General features: G+C 42.0%; 1 protein-coding gene across 1 annotated transcript in view; it reads right to left on the reverse strand.

Annotated features, from left to right (window-relative positions):
• Positions 1 to 19478, reverse strand: part of PRDM16 (PR/SET domain 16) — a 646704-nt gene that overhangs the window by 306732 nt on the left and 320494 nt on the right. Inside the window, 1 exon segment of the mRNA XM_078145746.1 lies at positions 9991 to 10041. Within this exon segment, the coding sequence (XP_078001872.1) occupies positions 9991 to 10041 (51 nt within the window).

Raw genomic sequence — 19478 nt, forward strand, 5'->3', positions numbered from 1 at the left:
CAAGGTCCAAATGTTTACCTTCTAGGTTAATATCCCAGAGGCTACCACTTCCAAACTGGGGATGTTTTGTCTGCTCCTCTGATTCCAGCTTTGTCAGAAAATGTCAGCAGGGCCAGGAGGGCAAGGGCTTCCTCATGATTGAGGATTTTCTTTCACATGACCTTCCTAAAGCTGATTTGGGGCTCCAGACAGGACAGGCCCTGGCTCTGACAGGGGCCGGCTGGCAGGGGCAGTCTGGGGTCCCCCAGGGCATTCTGGCATTCTTAAACTAACTGGAGGCTGCTGCCATGCCTCCTAGCCACCCCCCCTCCTCCCCGCCCCAGCTATATTTCACAAGCTGGCCTGGCTGCTTTTCTCAGGGAGGGGATGCTTCCTCTCCATGTCCTCTTTCTCTTTCTGCTCAAGAATCAAACAAATGAAAATCAAAAAGTTGAGTTGGGGGGGGAGGCATTTTCCAGTTCTCTTTTCCTTTCAGGAGGAATTTCAGGGTGGTTAGCTTAGAAGCAAAGAGGCTGGAAGAAGGTGGGGTCCAAAGTCTGTTTCCCAAAGGGGTCTACTTTCAGTGAACCCCAAAAGCAGCTTCAGGACAGGAACCAAGCCCTCAGACATGCAGATCACTTAAAGATGACAACAGAAACAGCAGGTTATAAATTAATGGGAAGAAAATTAATTAGTTTCATTGCTCTCTGGACTAATCTGGTGGTTTAAAGCTGGTTTAATGAAAACTTAGATAAAGGAAGGGGGATTGGGGGTGGAGAATGAACTTAATTTAGAAGGGAGGTGTTGGGGTTGGGGAGAGACTGATAAAAGGTCACCTTTCTAATGAAACCCGGAAGTCGTCACCTAGTCTTGTGCTGGCCATAACTCCCAGATCAGGGACACACAAATGTGCCATTAATCAACCTTATCGGTCTGGGATATTGACAATATTGAGAACTGAAACTCATCCCACAGTGCCAAGTTCAGGAGCTGCTGGCTGAGGGCAAGTTTAGAGTTCATCTGGGTGGTGGCAGCCCCCGATAAGGCCTAGTCCCCTGATTTATGCTCCCAAGGGCCTCCAAAGAAAGACTCTTCAGATAAGCATATGTCAACAGGTTCCCCCACACACCCCTAAATAGGCCGATGGGAGGCAGGGCTGAGGAAGAGTTAAGTGGAAGATAGGAGGAGAAAGAAATGAAGCAACCTGTCAATAACACCAAAGGGCAAACCGGAGGGTAAATCTATCAAAGGCAGCTGCCCCCCCAAAAAAAAATCAGTTGATGGTGGGGGTGGGGGGCAGAGTAGTTCCAGTCAAGGTTGGACTTTCTGACTTTCCGGTCCTAGCTCTCGATGCATTGGCCCCTCTTCACTTTGGGGGCTTTGATTCAGCAAAATCAAGGATGCAAACTTCTTAGGACTACTTAGTTTCCATGGCAACCAGAGCTGACCTCCCTTATTATTGTTCTCGAGAGGGGACTGACTTTACTCTATGTTCATTCACTGAATTAATGGACTCCTGGTTCTTTTATTAGCGACTGGCTCACAATGGCAAGAGAGACATGTTGTAGAAAAAAAAGGCCCTCTCCCCCAACTGTCCGGCCCTTTGTCCGAGGCTTACTGGAATGAAGCAAGCCTATTCAGCCAAAGATTATCAAAACCAACTCCGAGCTGCCTCTGTTTGCGGCAGCTAAGTATACTTTGATTTCATAAAGACATAACTGATATAACAAGCAAATTAGAGCCCTCTAAGAAATGGCTGGATCGATGAACGGGACCCCAGGAGGATTGGATCGTGAATATTAAGGATCTGTCCAGCCAATTCTAGAGACAATTTTGGTCAGCCCAGAGGGTCATGATCTGGGGGAGGTTGGGGCTGAGGGGAGAGACAACAGAGGGAAATAGACAGCTAAATGAACCCGAATAGAGGAGTTTCTCACCATTGAGTTAAAGAACTCAGGCTTCATGACTGAAGGCTTTACATTCCCTTCTCCACTAGGGGTTGTGGGTGGTTGCAGAACCCTCTCTCAACTCTACAGAGGTTTACAGTATGTTGTAGGATGGTGACATTGGGAGCCCAGTCTGGTGCTCCATTGTTGGGCAAAAGTTTCTGATGTTCAGCACTCTCTCCTCCTAGGAACCCTCCCAGGTCATCTTGTCTAACCCATTCCTCTAGCTAGGAAGGAATTTAGACCCAGGGAGAGTAAAAGGGATTCTCTCAGAGGCACATAATTAGCAAGCATTATAGGCAGGATTCAAAATCCAAGTTTTCTGACCCCAGAACCAGTGTTTTTTCCACTATCATATAAATTACAGACCATGATAAGCAGAGCCCTTTAACCCTCAGACATCAATAATACCTCAAATGGGAAATAGTATATTTCCCACCCCAATACTTGCCCAGCTTCTCACCATAGACACTATTCGAAAGGATACATTCTTTTTGTGAATCAATGGTAGATTCAGAACTTAAAGAAACTTTTAGAATTCATCTAGTGTAAACCCTTCATTTGACAAAAGAGGAAACTGAGGCCTTGAAAGAAAGAAGAGACTTGTCCAAAATCACCCAGGTAGTAAGTGCTTGGTGGTGGGTGTGCGTGTGTGTGTGTGTGTGTGTGTGTGTGTGTGTGTGTGTGTGTGTGTGTGTGTGGTGTGTCTGGTATCATGATAGACCCTGCTTAGGCCTCAGGGTGTGTGGCCTCCCCCAAGTAATTGCTTCACAAAAGACAGTTAGCAGTTCCCTCCGTCTTCTCCCGCTACCTTCCTGCTTGCTTATTGAAGTCTGATTTCTGGCTCCTTGGAGCCATCCTTTATCAAGCCCCAGCCATTCCATTGGGAGAGGCCCTCGGAGACCTTTCGACATCCCCCATTACCAGAGGCCATTCCTGATGGCCCAGACTATAGAAAATGTCTTCACAACAGCCCAGTGGGACAAGCTATGGTTATAATATCCAAATAATCGTTTCACAAATTATCATAATTATGAGCCAATCATCCAGTTTTGACAAAGCCGGGTGCAAGTATCAGATGACTTTATGACCTGTAGCATTTTGTACATCATAATAAACTTGGATAGATTTATGAGTCTATCCATTTCTCTCTCTCTCTCTCTCTCTCTCTCTCTCTCTCTCTCTCTCTCTCTCTCTCTCTCTCTTTCTTCCAGGCATACAACTTTATTAGCTCTAATTTATTTGGGACTTTCTGCCTGACCATTGCATTTTAGCAGCCTTGATGCTGCCTTGGGGCAGTCCTCTGATATGAGCCAAGGTTTGGGAAGCCCCAGTGGAGTCCCCTTCCCTTTTTGTTCACCCCCAGAGTCTTACATCCATGAGAGCAAATTCATGGTTATTTGTTTTTAAGGGGGGGGAGAGGGCGGGAGGAGAAAAAGATCAGCTTTGATTTTCATTTTCTCCCTAGTCGTACTGTACTAACACTTCCTTACATTTCAAGCTGTAAAAGGAAAATAAACAAAAATTGGACAAAGAGAAAGACTGTTTGGTGTGATGTTTTTTCTTCCCCCCCACCTTTCCTTCCTTCCACCCTTTCATATCAACCCAGAGATTGAATCTAGCTCTCTTTCACTGATACTATCTCCCCCTGCGTAGGATATTCATGTTAACAGATAAATTCCAGCTCTGGAGAAAGTCAAAGAATAAATTTACAGCCTTTTGCCAAATGTCTATCCTATTGGATTTTGATAAGAGGGCTATTGAGCCTTAATGATGCCGTCTATCCATTTTTAGCTGGCCCTTAACATGTCTTTTTTATTTGTCCCTGAAGCCTCTTCACCAGCTCTTTTCATTACAAGTTTCTCAGCTTACTCTCAAGGGACACAGAGTGGACAAGAGTGATGGATAGATAACTCTATAGATTATCTCCCACAGATGTTTTCTCTCCAGTAGCCCCTAGGCTATTCCCTCTAAGTAAACAGAGACTAAATAGAGAGTCTACTGAAGAGAGAAGTCCCTGAGGTCTCCTGTCACCACACTCAGAAAAACTCGTACATCCTGAAGAAGGGTTTTTGCAAAGGCCTTCCCTCTCTACACCAGCCCCCACCCCCACCCCCAACCCGAATCCCTGACATTCATCCAAAGTGACTTTTAAGGAAAAGCTAAAGACACTCCGGGTTATGCCACAGAAGACATCATGCAGGGGAAATGAGAATATTTCCAATCTGGGCAGAGACTTTCCATCCTTCACCTCTCCCATAAGGCTAAACCAGAGAGCTGTTGAACTTGGGTTACTTTGCAGTTAGTTGGAGGAACTGCAGGGAGGGAGAGGAGGCAGAGAGGCTGAGGCTAACCTCCCCGCCCCCCCCCACCCCGGTGCCCCTTGCAAGGGAAGAATGAAGTCACTGATGATTGATAGGCAGGGGGCTGGGTGGCTAGAAGCTTTCAGAAATAGTCTGGCATTCCTCCTCACCCCTCCTCCCTGGCATCAGCCTTATTTTTTATCTGCTAAGCTCTACTCTAACCCAAATATTAAAATCCAAATGTTAAAAATGTAATATATAATATAAAAGAATTATACAATATGTACTATTACATATTATGATAATATATAATATAAATAGCTTCATATTTTATAGGATCATATGTCTAGAGTTGGAAGGAGTTGTAAAGATCCAGCCATATCCGTTGCCTTTCTTCTTATCCCCAACATTTAGCACAGTACCTAGTACAAAGTAGGTGCTTAATAAAGGCTTGTTGACTGACTGTGAATTTACAGAGAGGAAATTGAGGCTTAGAGAGGGGAAATATCCTTGTCTTCCATTGAAGGGCTCTTCCAATGACTTGTGCTTGGGTGATGCTACGGCAACGAGGTAGAGACATCGGTGGGTCATACTCAAACTGGGAAACCTCTGAATCTGGGATCTGTCATGGACTGTGTCATCTGGTTTAAGCACAAACCTCTCTAAATCAAGTCAATAAGCATTTATTAATGCTTATTATCCTATGTGCCAAGTGCAGGGGATACAAAGAAAGGTGAAAAACAGTCTCTGACCTCGAGGATTTTATAGACTACTGGGACAGACAAATGTCTAAACAACTACGTACAAACAAGATATACACAAGATAAATTGGACGTAATCGGCAGAGGGAAGATACCAGCATTAAGGAAATCTAGAAAGTGCTGTGGTCAGAGAGGCCCATTAGTGCATTAGTCATGGGGTGAAGGATTTTTTTCTCAATAATAACTCTCGAATCACATCTACTCCGTCATAGATTTCTCTTGGTATCAATGGCGGGCAAACTCACATCAATGAAATGGGTGATCCTTGATAGAGTAAAGAATATACAACTATAGTCTTTTATTTTATTACTGTTATTATTCCATTACCTTATTCTAATACATGGTCACTATTACAGTACTATTATTGTTGTCCAGTCCTGTCTAACTCTTCATGACCCCATCTGGGATTTTCTTGGCAAAGATACTAGAATGGTTTCCTTCTTCAGCATATTTTGCAGATGAGGAAATTGAGGCAAGCAGGCGAAGTGACTTGTCCAGGGTGTCACAGCTGGTAAGTATCTGAGGCTGGATTTGAACTCAGGTCCTCCTGACTCCAGGGTCAGTGCTCTACTCATTATGGTGCTACCTACCTATGCTATTGCTATACTTCCACTCTATTTTGCTATTATAGTTATCCCTTCCATATTTTGACTTGCTCCATTGTGGTTTCAATATATCATGGGTTTGGAATGAGAAATCACATGGGAATTTGGGAGGAATTTTGTGGAAGCTGCAGATAACACAGAAAAAAGTTTCCAAACTCAGAAATGGATAAAATATATTTATAGTATTATATAATATTAACATATTTTATTTGTTAATACCATAATAATTCAGACTTCTTAATTCAGACTTCTCTGGTGTGAAGGGAAGGCTAAAAATATTTACATGGATTTTCCAGATCATGGGGGCACTGTGCCTCTAACCCCATGCAATGTGGAAAGGATAACTGTAGTCCATGATTCTTCTGTGACATTACAGCTGCCATGCTATAATTCTACCAAATTTTTTTAATAACTGGAACTCTATTGCTACTACACAGTAACTCCAGTTTTGTAGTAGATAGAAGTTTGGCAGATGATATGAAGATACCAAGATATAGGCTCAAATTCATCTCAGATATACTGGCTTTGTGAATAAGTCACAATCTCCAACTAACCCAGGCACCTCTATAACTGAGTGATAGAGCAGGTGTTGATCCTCATTGGAAGAGGGAAATTATCTTACAGATTCAGTTAAAAAAAACAGATTCTAGGAATATGCCAACGACTTCATGATCTCACTGATGCAGACATTCCCTCCAAGGGCACAGATCACAGTTCAGTCATGCCTTCTTATCTTGGGTGACTCTTGTCCATGACTTCACACAAATCCTCCACAGGGTTTCACTCAACATGCTGGGGGCTTCCAGGATTGGGGGGGAGGCCTTCTTCTAAATATATTGAAATTTCAAAGATACCTGTGGAGGATGCCATATCCATCAATCCTTGCCACAAGCCCAGTCCCATGATACAGAGTTACAACTTTTCCCTTTCATGAGAGGACCTTTCTCACAAAAACTCATGGTTATTTTCTGTTAATCATGATTTCATATACTAACCAACAGGTTCCTGAATGGACCTCAGTTATCCCTGCAAGCCTTCACTGGAATCCATAGAGAAATGTCATCATTTCACACATTTTACAGAAAGACATCTCAAGTCTAGAGAATTTGACTTACTTGGCCAAGATCACATTATAGGCAAAGAGCAATTTTGGATTTCCTCAATCCTAAATTTCATACATTAAGCTAACTTCATAGCACTTTTATCCTCCCTCCCCATACAGATAGCACAGAGACAAGTTTGTCTTACTTCAAGAAAACCCTGAGAAGACATTTTCAAAATTATAAAAGACATGTTGCAAGGAATTCTTTGCTTAAAAAATGAATTAGAGGAAAGAAAACTTTCTGGACTAATTATAATCAGTAGACCTGAGTTCTATTCCGAGTTATGACACTACTACTACTGCTACTACTGCTATTAGTACCATCACTACCTAGCTAGCTAGCACTGAAGCAAAAGAGATTAAGTAACTTACTCAGGGTCACTTACGCAGCTAGTGTCTGAGGCTGGATTTGAACTCAGGTCTTCCAAACTCCAAGCCCAGAGCTCTATCCACTGTGCCACCTGGCTGTCCTCAGTTATTTATATTTCGTGTCCCTGGAATCTCCTATTCCACTGACTCATTGTCCCTAAAATAACATCCTCCCTGATTGCCAGGTGGTATAGGAGCAAAGCAAGTTTTTCATTCAGACCCAGCTTCTCTAGGGCCTGACTTCAGTGGCAGCTAGACTTCCAAGTAGTTGTCTATACCCTAGGTAGTTGTGACTATGTATGGAGCAAGGAAGGAAGGAGACACTGAGATATCCTCTCAAATGCACCTTTCTGTTGTTAGAAGAAAACCATTTCTTCAGGTCATGTTCTGCCTTTTGGAAAGCTGAGGATGAAACCTCATGTGCCCAGTGTTCTCAGAAATAAACCACTACCATAGAATTCAAGAGAGGGAAAAGTAGAGCTTTTTCCTGATTCTATACTTTTAAAAAAATGGTTTTTTCTGAGTTGAAAAGCTGTCTCTTCACAAGCCATTACATTTAGACTTGAACTCTTTACCTTACAGTTCTGACCTTTCTTAGCCTGGCTGTAAAACCCTACTGCCCATCTCTCCATAAATTTACCACCTCATAAACCCTTGCTACTGCTCCCCGACAATGCCCTTCAGCGACATAATGTCCCACAGAGGATCACTGCTCCAAGTGACTAAATGACTCTGTTCCAGACTGAAGGGTGGGGAAAGTCAATATTTTGTTTGGAGGTGGAGGGGTGGATACACTTTTAAAGTGTGTAGAATGAAGTCCCCTTCCAGAAGAAAGTAAAAAGAAGTCAAATTGTGTATTTTTTTTAATAAAAATACTTTCTTAATAATTCCTACTGTTTTGGTATTTCATCCTTTAGGAAAATTGTCACTTGTTGGCAATAGGATTTCAAGCAGAAAATTTAAAAAAATGAGAGAGAGAGAGAGAGAGAGAGAGAGAGAGAGAGAGAGAGAGAGAGAGAGAGAGAGAGAGAGATGGAAGAAAGGCAACTTGGCTCATTTTGTATTATGATGAATTCAAGATAATTTCAAGGGCTTAAAAAGGGCCTCAGTGCTCATTGGGCTGGGAGGACTTACTTCATTCCGATAAGTGGGTTATGAGAATCAGAATAACTTATTCGGTCACCTTCTCACCCACGTCTAGTCATACAAAAAGATCCCACTGAGGCACAGACATTGCCAAATGAGTTATGGAGATAAGAAGGTAAAAAGTTCATCCCTGTTGCTAGAGGTCCCTCAGAAGGTCACAGCATGGTCAGAAACTGAGTCCAATGGGAAACCTGATTTCCAAAATAAAGGTCTATTGGAATCAATGTAGTAAGAGGAGACTGCTTCTCCCCACTGCAGATAGATATGTCTAAAGATTGCGTCTCCAGCTAGCTGTGGAGCCGGACAGGGATAGGGTTTCATCATATTTGGCAGAATCCTACTAGTGTTTTCTTTTAACTCTCAAAGTTCAGAAATGGCGAGTAAGATGGCTCCCACGTCCCTATATTAGGGCCTCGGCCTGAATTCAAAATATATGATGGTGTTGCCAACTCAAAAATATGTGACAGCATTTCTCAAGCATGCATTTTGACCAGGAGAAATCCAATAGTCATTTTCACATCGAGAAAATAGCCCTTGATGGGAATTTGATTACAAAAAGTCAATCCACTAATGCAAATAGGACCATATTGCTCTTCCCCGGGGGGATCTGGATAAGAACTGTCTGGATGAGACTTGCTATGGTTTATTCGGGGATATTTTTAGCCCAAAGACACCAACAAGAAGCCTGACATTTTTACCTGAAGAGAAAATCCAAAATGTGAGACAATCCTCCACTGGATAAAAGGTCTATCCTACTACTTAATTACTAAAATCAGCCAGCATCTACTACTATTGCCAGACCCCTTCCATTAGAGGGGTGTCTCTCTGTCCATGTGAGACAATCTGTAGTATTGGGGTTAACAGTGTACCGAGCACAGGGCTGATTATTAGACAGACACTTGTTCTCAATATAATAGCTGGCTTATTTAACCGATGTCTTCTTCCAATATTAGAAGTGATTAGCCAATCCTGTTGTTGAATTTCCAGTCAGAAACGATGACTCTGCCTCCTCATTTGTTTTTAAAGTTAATGGAGGGTGATATAAATCCATACATGTACACATGTATGCACATATACACATTATACATGTATGTTTACACATATAGACATGAACATATATGTGTGTATAAACATATTTCTTTGAATGTGCTTCCATTTCTAAAGGAGACAAGTTGATAAATTGAAGTATTTTTATGTATCTATTCATATATGTTGTATATACACACATATATGTATATGCATATGTATACGTTCCTTTGAATGTGCCTGCAGATCTAATGCAAACAGGTTTATAAACTAAAATATTTTGTTTTGTGTATACATACTTATTTAGGTACATGGATATAGGCATATTATGTAGATGGATGGATATAGATCATCAACAGATCTATTTAAATATAGAAAATTATTTCTACATAAATACAGCAATAATTATTATAAAATAATATAGTCTTTAGTCTAATAGCTGCCACCTCCCAAAGAGCTCCTCCTTGGCTTGGATGAATCAGGATCGCATGGCAAATGACTCCTCTACCTGCTTACAGTGTCCTCGGTGCCCTAAACTGAAAAGCAATATAATTACACCCAAATTTGGATCCACGAGGACAAGTCAGGTTTCCCTTACCTGCATCCTGTCTGCCTGAGATATGCACTTAACATCCATAAACACACTTAACGTCCAGCACAAATACAGCCCTGGGGCTCATAGAATCCCAGAACCACCGAGAGTCCGGGCAGTCAGTCCGTACCACAGTGACGCATCCCAGGAAGATCTCCTACCTTTTTGATGCAGCCTTCTGGAGACACCACATCAGAATCAGTCAGCACTTGCTGCAACAAAATTAAAAAACAGAATATTAGTTTGGGATTTAATTACTAATAGCTCATACTAATTACTAATAGACTTTGCATGCCATCTTGGAAAGGAGTCTTTTGCTTTGTAGCTAGAGGGCAAACCTCCATCAGAGTTGCTATAGGGGCAGTGTGGCAAGGTGGGCTGATCCGTATTGGCTCTGTGACCCTGGACAAGTTACTTAACCTTTCTGTGTACCCAGACAACTAAACCTCTTTGGTGTGGTTCTGTAGAAAAAGCACTAGGGTCATCACCAGGATTCAGAATGGGTTCTGCCGCTGGTTGGCGGCATGACCTTGGACAGGTCACTTTCCCTCATTTGTTACATTGCAGATATTTTATACAAACTCACAGGTGCATACGTTGTCACCCTTGATAGAATGTGAACAGGTATTCCTTACCTTTCTTGTGCCATAGATCCCTTTGTCAGGCTAAAGAAATGCAGAGAGCCCTTCTCAGAATCATGTTTTTTTTTTAATGAAGCAAATATTAAATTATATTTAGAGGCTAACGAACATCAAGATGTAAGCTTTTGTTTTTCTCATTCAACTTCACAGACCCCCTGAAACCTCCCAGGCCCCTTGGGAGTCATAAACCCCAGGTTAAGAATCTTTAAAAGACTGTAAGCTCCCTGAAGGCAGGGGCTAGTTTGCTTAATTTTTTTCTGCATCCTCAGCGCCTCCCACAGTGCCTGGCACATAATGAAACCTTAATAAGTGCTTGTTGGTTGACCGACTCAACTCTCTGTGCCTCAGTTTCCTCATCTGTAAAATAAGGCAGTTAAACTATATTACCTTAAATGCGCCTTTTGGGGTAGACTAGTACCTCAGTGTGAGAGTTCATTAAAAGTAATTAAGAAGAACTCTGGCTGAATCTCTCATTTTGACCAAAAATTGCAATTTCAGGCTTAATTCTTCAGCTAAAATAGGGCATCATGTAGCTCAGTGAGATAATTAAAATACTTTTAATGTTAATAATTATAATTGATTAATAATGATGACTAACATTTACATAGCACTTTAAAGTCTATAAAAACCTTTCATACGCAACCTCATAACATTTTTGGGAGAGAGGGAAAATGAGCATTATTATGACCATTTTACAGATGAGGAAACTGAGGCTTAGAGAGATTAAGTCATTTGCTTGGGGGGAATCATACTTCTAGTAAGTGCAAGAGGCAGGATTTGAACTCAGGCTGACCTAGCATCTAAGTCGACTTCTCTATCCTCCACTCCACTGCCTGTTCAACCAACTGCTACCAATCCACTCCAAAAGTGTATTGGTGAATTTCTGTGATGGGCAAATCCAATTTATACAGTTAATTTGTCAGTTTGCTTAGCTTATAAAGCACTTTCAGGCCCATTTGGATTAAAGGTGCTATGTATACACACATACGCATAAATTGTCAAGTTGTTACTGTAAGAATAAAAACCAGGGCTTGAAACTAAGATTAAGAAAACAAAATGAGAAACTCCTGGCAAATTCAGGGGTCCCTCTTTTTTTTTCCTCCCCTGAAAACCACACTTTTAAAAGAAGCGGCCAGTACCCACAGAGGCCAGGTGAAATAGTCCCAAAGACCAAATTCCAAAATGTCGTTTAATTGGTCTTAGCTCAGCTGTAATAACAATAAGTCATATTTTAAATGTTAAGAATTCTAACCAATTTGGTATTTTATGTTTCTTTTAATAGATCCCGAAATTGCGGTTTGGAAAGTCTCTGAAAGCAAACAGGGAATGAAAGGTGAACACCTAGAGGAGTGAAACAGGAACGTTTTCTGCAGGGAAAACAGCAAGAGATGAAGGAGGTTAAGTAGTTCATAATAAACGATTCCATGCGATTTTTATTGGTCAGCCTTGGTGGAGGTGGGTGGTGGGGGTGCTGGGGCTTTAGAGACAAACGCAGAGGCACCAACTCCAATGACCCTTAATCCCGCTAGCTATTCCCCAACCCCACCCCTTGGCGCCCACCCAGATCACTGCACTTGAGCAAGCTGTCTCACTTCTCATTTTTTAAAATAAAGAGCCAGAGAGTCCTGGCTGAATGCTTGGTAAATTCCTAGGCTTCTGAAAGGAGAAAGAGCCTGGTCACCTGGCCTCTCAGAGAACTCTGCCCATCACATCTAATACTGGAACCCAGATACCACTCCATCAAAGGCCAGAGAAATGGTTGCATTTGCGAAGACCCAAGAGGAATATTAAGGCATGGAGCTGAGTTGAAAACTTTCGTGCTAATTCTTTTTTTTTTAAATTTTATTTATTTATTTTTTTGGCTAGGCAATGGGGTTAAGTGACTTGCCCAGGGTCACACAGCTAGTAACTGCTTTGTGTCTGAGGCCAGATTTGAACTCCGGTCCTCCTGACTCCAGGGCCGGTGCTCTATCCACTGAGCCAACTAGCTACCCCCCATGCTAAAGCTTTTAATCTAGTACCCTAAGGCATGGCACGTAGGATGGAGTCATGCAGAAGTAAGCTTTCCATTTATATTAACTGGTGAGGGCAAAAACCAGAAGAGATCCTGTTGATAGGACAATGGAAAGTTTGCACGCTACTATTACACAATATGATGGAATTGTGAATTGATCCAACCATATGGGGGGGAAATGGAATTATGTGAGCAAAGTGACCAAATGATCTGTATGTTTTGACTCAGCCATCGTACTTCATATAAAAAGATGTTTAAAGAAAGGGGGGCTCATTAATATTAAGGGGTAGCTAGACAGCACAGTGGATAAGTGCCAACCTGGAGTTAAGAAGACTCATTTTCTTGAGTTCAAATGTGGCCTCAAACACATAGCTGCTTGACTCTGGGCAAGTCACTTAATCCTGTTTGCCTCAGTTTTCTCATCTATAAAATGAGCTGGAGAAGGAAATGACAAACTACTCCAGTTTCTTTGCCAAGAAAACCCCAAATGGGGTCACCAAGAGTCAAACATGACTAAAAAAATGACTCAAAAAAACCAATGTTCCATGTAATTTGGAGACTATGAGTATTCATTTATCATCATCATCATCATCATCATCATCATGGTAGACTAGGAAGCTGGGTCTTAGAGGAATCCAGAGAAGCATGAAGACATTTGTATGAGCTAACATGGAAGCATGTAAACTGAATTAAGAGGAGAATCATCAGATCATAGATCTTAGGCTGAAAGGGATCTCAGTGGCCATCTAATCTAATTTCTTCCATTTCTCCAAGTTCTCCAACGACTTTAATAACATACATTAAAAGAACATTATAATTGGGCCAAACTATGATGAACTATAATTAGCTATCTATCTTTAACTCTGGGAATAAAGAATGAAACATTCTTCCCTCCTCTTAACAGAGAGGTAGGGAGCTATGGGTGAAGAATACTGTACGCGCTGTCGGACTTGGTCACTGACTTTGCTTAATTGTTTTCTTTTGCCACAATGGGAGGTTTCAGTGGATTATATCCAGAAATGACTTGTATAAAAACAGAAGATATGAATAAAATTTATTATTTAAGGAACAAATTAATAATAACTGGCGATCATGGGAGCCAGTACCACCAGAACCCTTGAATCTGGCTTAGACAAAGATAGGAAGACCCATGATTTCTAAAAATCATCCCTGGATCCCATGAACAGCTTTAGCCACAGAAACAAGTGATTGTTGGAAATCCCCAAGGGGGCTGCAATGCAGCATTCTGAAGCCTCTCAGGAAACTAAACAGAGATACAAAGGGAGAGCATTCATTAGAAAGAATTCTCTTGTTCGAGGACTCTCACTTGGGCCTTGCCCTGTGCCCTTTGTAATGCCATGGAAGAATGGAATGCAGGGCTGAACATCTCGTCCCACAGCCCTGCCAGTGCCTCAGATACTTCCAGGCATCATCTGATTTTGTACCATATATATTTTTTAACCTGACATAGTGCTTTCAGTCAAGAGAAAGTAATCACTCCATTAGCAACCACAGAAAGACAGACTTATGGGTTTCAAAGAGCTGCTTGGAGATCAGTGATCTCCAATTATAGGGGAACTCAATGGAGTCTTGTTTTCTGGACCCCCTCCAAAAAATATCCCCCCTGCAAGCCACACCCCCAACAAGTGGCCAGAGAATCTCAATTGGGCCAGGGCATGGGAATGAATAAAAATCTTTGCAAAGCCTCAAATGACAATATACTAAACATTTCAAGGGACACCATGTGAATCTTTTTGAGACACAGTTTACAAGCTGGCATGCCCCAGCTGTAGCTAACCCCAAACTGATTACATTACTCAGGGAGATCACAAAGAGCTTATATAAATAGTAATGTTACCCATTTATTGCATGAGCCCAGACAAGCTATCATGGGGCTTGGGGGAGGTAGGGAAAAGATCGAAGAGCTTGTTGGATTTAAATAATAATCATTGCTAGTATATGTTTATATATATAATCTCTCCAGCTATCCCTCCAGACATCCAGCTGTCAATCTATCATCTATATAGCTAGTGTATATTATTCATCTGTCTATCCATGTATCTATCCATCCAGCTATCCACGTATGTATGTATGTATCTATCAGCTATCTATCATTTGCAAAGCACTTTACACGTTATCTCATTTGATTCTCACAACATCCCTAGGAAGAAAATGTTATTATTATTCCCATTCTGCAGATGTGGCAGAAGAGGTTGAGAGAGGTCTAGTGACTTTTTCCTAGGATCACCCAGCTAGGAAATGTCTGCAGCATTCATTCTTAGGACTTCCGAAATCCAAGTCCATCGATTCTAACAACAGTGCCACTTAGCTGCCCAATGTACCCCAAAACAAACATCCCTACCTCCCTTCATAGCGCTATTCCCCCCAGCTCTTACTCCCCTCACTTGCTACCACCCACCCCTGCAACCCTGCGAATGTTTTCTATGCTGTATTCCATATTGGCTAATCTGTGTACATGTTGAATCCTTGGTGAAAGAATGTGAACCCCATCTCTCAGCACAGTGCCTGACACATAGTTTCATCCTTAATGAATGCTTATTGGTTGATTCATATTGATAAACTATTAACTCCTTAGGAGAAGGAGTTGTTTCCTTGTAATCTCTGTCTCTGACTTTTAGAACAATGCCTAATTCTTACTGGAGACCATGAATTCTTCTTGGTTCACAGTTGGCATACTACTGTCATTTAAACATTATGTTCTCTATTTACTTTCTTGGGACAGTCTTTTCTCTACTCCAAACAGCCCCCAGAAAGGTATAAAGCCTGCTTGGTATGATGACTTATCCAACCAGTGGCTGGTACTTCCAGACTAGCCTTTTCTCTAGGGCACACAGAACACCAGGCAGTGCCAATGCTGGATCTACACTGGTCCTGAAAGTTAGGGTAATGCCCCAAATCCAGATGGAACAGAATGGTCAACCCAACAGCATGACAACATTAGGCTCCTGAGCCGATGGCTGGTTGGCCTGGCTGAGTCTCTGCTGCTGCTGCTGTCTTTCCTTAACTGAGCCTTCCCATGGATTTGGAATTTTCTAGAGACCTCTGAGAAAGACAAGAGCTAAGATGATGCAAAAAGAGAGGCAACAGTGGTACAGTGGAAAGAACACTGGATCTGGAGTCCAAACACCTGGGTTCAAATCCTGCCATTGTACAGGGCAAGTCACAAACTGTAAAATGAGGGGGTTGATTGATGGTTTCTAAGATCTCTTCCAACTTGAAATCCAAGATCTCATGATCCCAAGTCACTTAATCTTGATGGGACTCAGCTTTCCCATCTCTAAAATGAAGAGGTGTGACTAACTGGTCTCTAAATCTAAGATTCCCCCAGGATCCTGCGGTTCTATGAACTTAGGGTTCCAGGCTTACAGTTGTTCTGGGGGAAAATGAAAGTTACCAGTTTGACACAGCTTAGCAAATCATGTAGTCAGTGAACACACACATACATTCAAAAGTGTGCATGAACACACACATACCCATACATAGGATTTGAAGTCTCCTGAGAGCAGGTATATTTAGAACCACAGAATGTTCAAAGTGACCTTAGAAAGCTTTGAATCCAAGAAATCACAGAGCTAGAAAGGACCATAGAGGTCAGAAAAGCCATGTTGGAATAATATCTAGAATGCTGGATTTGGAATCAGGAAGGACTGGATTCAAATCTTACCTTAAACAATCCACTTAAATTAACTGAGCCTCAGTTGCCCGAGACAGCTAGGTGGTGCAGCAGATAGAGCCTCGGCTCTGGAGACAGGAAGACCTGAGTTCAAGTCCAGCTTCAGATACTTACTAGTTGTGTGACCCTATTTGCCTCAGTTTCCTCATCTGTAAAATTAGCTGGAGAAGAAAATGGCAAACCACTCCATATCTTTGCCAAGAAAACCCCAAATGGGGACATAGAGAGTCAGACACAACTGAACAATTTCCTGATCTGTAAAATGGACACAATGATAGCACTTTCCTCTCCAGGTTATTTCCGAGATCAGATTAGATACATGCTTTGTAGAACTTAAAGCACACATAGGTGTTAGCTGTTATCACATAGTCCAATCTTCTCATTTTGGTGGTGAAGGAATTAAGGCAGAGAGAAGATAAGTAAGCTGGCCAAGGTCACCCAGCATAACTCGACCAAGGTCATATGGTGAATGGAGAGGTAGGGCCAGGACTAGAATCCAGGTCTTAGAAACCCCGGCTCAGTGTGTTTTCTAAGCCACCATGCCAGAGGGCACGAGGCATGAAATAGCCTGAGAATGGAAAGTTTCTGAGGCTGTTTTTCCCTCCTCTCTGAGTGATCATCTTTTCCCTTCAAATAGAGGCCGCTTTCTATTCTTGTGGGAGATGAGTCAGGCTCCGGACTCCCTCTATTCTGATGTGAGAATTGCATAGATCTTTGCCGGCTGGAGAGAAGGTCAGTGGTGTTCTCTATGCATTGATCAAAACAAAGGACTTGTCTGTCATGAGTGAGCCAGCTTTTTTCTTCAATTCAAATAAAATGTCTTCTTCTTTTTCTTCCTTTTTTTTTCATCCACAGGCCTGGACAATCTGCCCAGCTCCTTCTCTGCCTGACAACAGGCTGGGCTCATCCTCAGGGGGTCAACCCACAGGGCACAGTGCCCAGGATGGCTCAGGGCCCTATGGTTCCCTAGGGCTGACAGGGATGAACAAGGGCTAGATCTCATTGTCGTTTGGGCAGATGTTCAGAATGCTGAAGGGGTTAGCCCTGTGTCTCTCTAACACTGAAAGTTGCAAGGGACATGTGAATCTGAGACTCAGTTTCTTCATCTTTTAAATGATGCAATAAGAGCTATATGATTTATTAGCAAAATAGGCATGATAAATAGGTCAATGGACTCTTCAGTCCCTTCCAAAGACCCATTTATTATACCCGTTTGCTAATAAATCACATAGATAAAATTGTTTCCTCAGTCATTATTAATTAGCCACCATAGTGGGGATAACCAGAGTTGCAGCAACCACATCCCAGGGTCATGAGGATAAATGAGATGGGTAAACCGGGAAACTGAAACCAATAGTTAGAGGATCTGGGCTCCCATCCCAATTCTGATCATCACTTTTCTGCCCTGGACCTCATTTCCTTTCTCTAAAATGAGGGGCCTGGACTAGCGGATCTCTCTAGCTCCTTCCAGCCTAGAATCCATGATCCCACATCCCCACCAGCTCTTCCACGCCTCTGGCAAAAGCATACCTGCTTTCCAAAGGAATTGATTGACTCCCGTCTAAATAGGAATTTCTTATTCTTTCAAAATTGTTCATTAGCTCTGTGATACTGGGCGAGTCACTTAACCTGAAAAGTGAGGAGATTAGAGTAGGCGCCAATGATGTTCCTTTCCATCTCTAAATCTATGATCCTATGATCTCCAAACACTGCCTAATGTGTCGCCGATATGATAAATGTGTGTGGTCTTGGGCAGGCACCTGCTTAGAATAAGGCAATTAAGTGAACTTGACACTTATTAGGCACCATGGTGCAGTAGATGGGGCATGGGCCTAGAGTCAGGAAGAGCTGGGTTCAAATCCTACCTCAGACATTTATTTACTAGCAAGTTGTTTAAATCGCTTTCAACCTTCATAAAATGAAGGGGTTGGATGGAGACAGATTTCTGGGGTCCTTTTCTGTGCTATGTTCTCTGTCACTGAGTTATTACATCAGGAAAGAGCAAGTTGCCCACAGCTTACGTATAGTAATCTTCTAATAATGGGAGTACCAATAACACAATAGCTAACATTTATATTGTACTTGCTATGTGCCAGGCGCTGTACTAAGTGTCTTATAATTATGGTTTCATTTGATTCTCACAATAACCTTGTGCAGTAGATGCTATTACTGCTCCCATTTTACAGATGAAAAAACTGAGGCCCAGAAAGCTTAAGTGACCTACTCAAAGTCATAAAGCTGGTGAACAGCCAAGTCAGGATTCAAACTCAGGTCCTATGACCCCCAGGTTCATTTCTTTTTCCAGTGCACCATGCTTCCTCATCCTCATTCCTTCTGGCACCATATTCAATGCCCTTATCTGCTACATCACGTTTTTGCTGCTGTTCAGTAATTTCGGTCATGCCTGACTCTTTGTGACTCCATCTGGGGTTTTCTTGGCAAAGAGACTGGATTGGTTTACCATTTCCTTCTCCAGCTCATTTTACGAATGAGGACACTGAGGCAAACAAGATTAAATGCCTTGCCCAAGGTCACGTGGCTAAGAAGGGTCTGAAGTTGGATTTGAACTAAAGTCTTCCTAACCCCAACCCTGGCACTCTACCCACTGAGCACCTAGCCACCCTACAACATGTTACTTCTTCCCGACAAAATGAAGTCAGAGAAGCACAGAAAGGATTATAGAACTGGTGTGGAGTGAAGTAAACAGAACCAAGAAAACAGTAGACATAACCACAATCAAAGGAGAACAATAAAGCAAAGGAAACCCAGTGCTGCCAAAGTATAAAGACCACATCCAACCCCACAGAAGAGTTATGAGGAGATACCTCCCATCACTTTTTTTTTAAAGCAATTGGGGTTAAGTGACTTGCCCAGGGTCACACAGCTAGTAAGTGTCAAGTGTTTGGTCTGAGGCCAGATTTGAATTCAGATCCTCCTGACCTCAGGGCTAGTACTCTGTCCACCGCGCTACCTAGCTGCCCCTCCATCACCTCTTCATAGAGGTGGAACAAACATGGATGTGCGATGCTGTATACAAAATTAGAGTTCTCTGACATGTCGGCTCATTTTACTAAACTGCTTTTTTTTTTAAACTTCTTTTTAAAAATTCATTGTTTTAAGGGATGGCTCCCAGAAAACAGAAATAGAAATGCGTGTCATATAAAAACAAAAGATACTAAGAAAAAATATTATTTTTAAAATCTCATTTGTATGCATGAGATTTTCAAGAACTGACCACCTTCAAGAATCTGGGGGGAACCATGTGGAACTTCAAATGGAACCAACAATAAATTAAATTAA

Source organism: Phascolarctos cinereus, unplaced genomic scaffold (assembly GCF_003287225.1).
Source record: "Phascolarctos cinereus isolate Bilbo 61053 unplaced genomic scaffold, phaCin_HiC Scaffold_726;HRSCAF=1367, whole genome shotgun sequence".
NCBI classification, from domain to species: Eukaryota; Metazoa; Chordata; class Mammalia; order Diprotodontia; family Phascolarctidae; genus Phascolarctos; species Phascolarctos cinereus.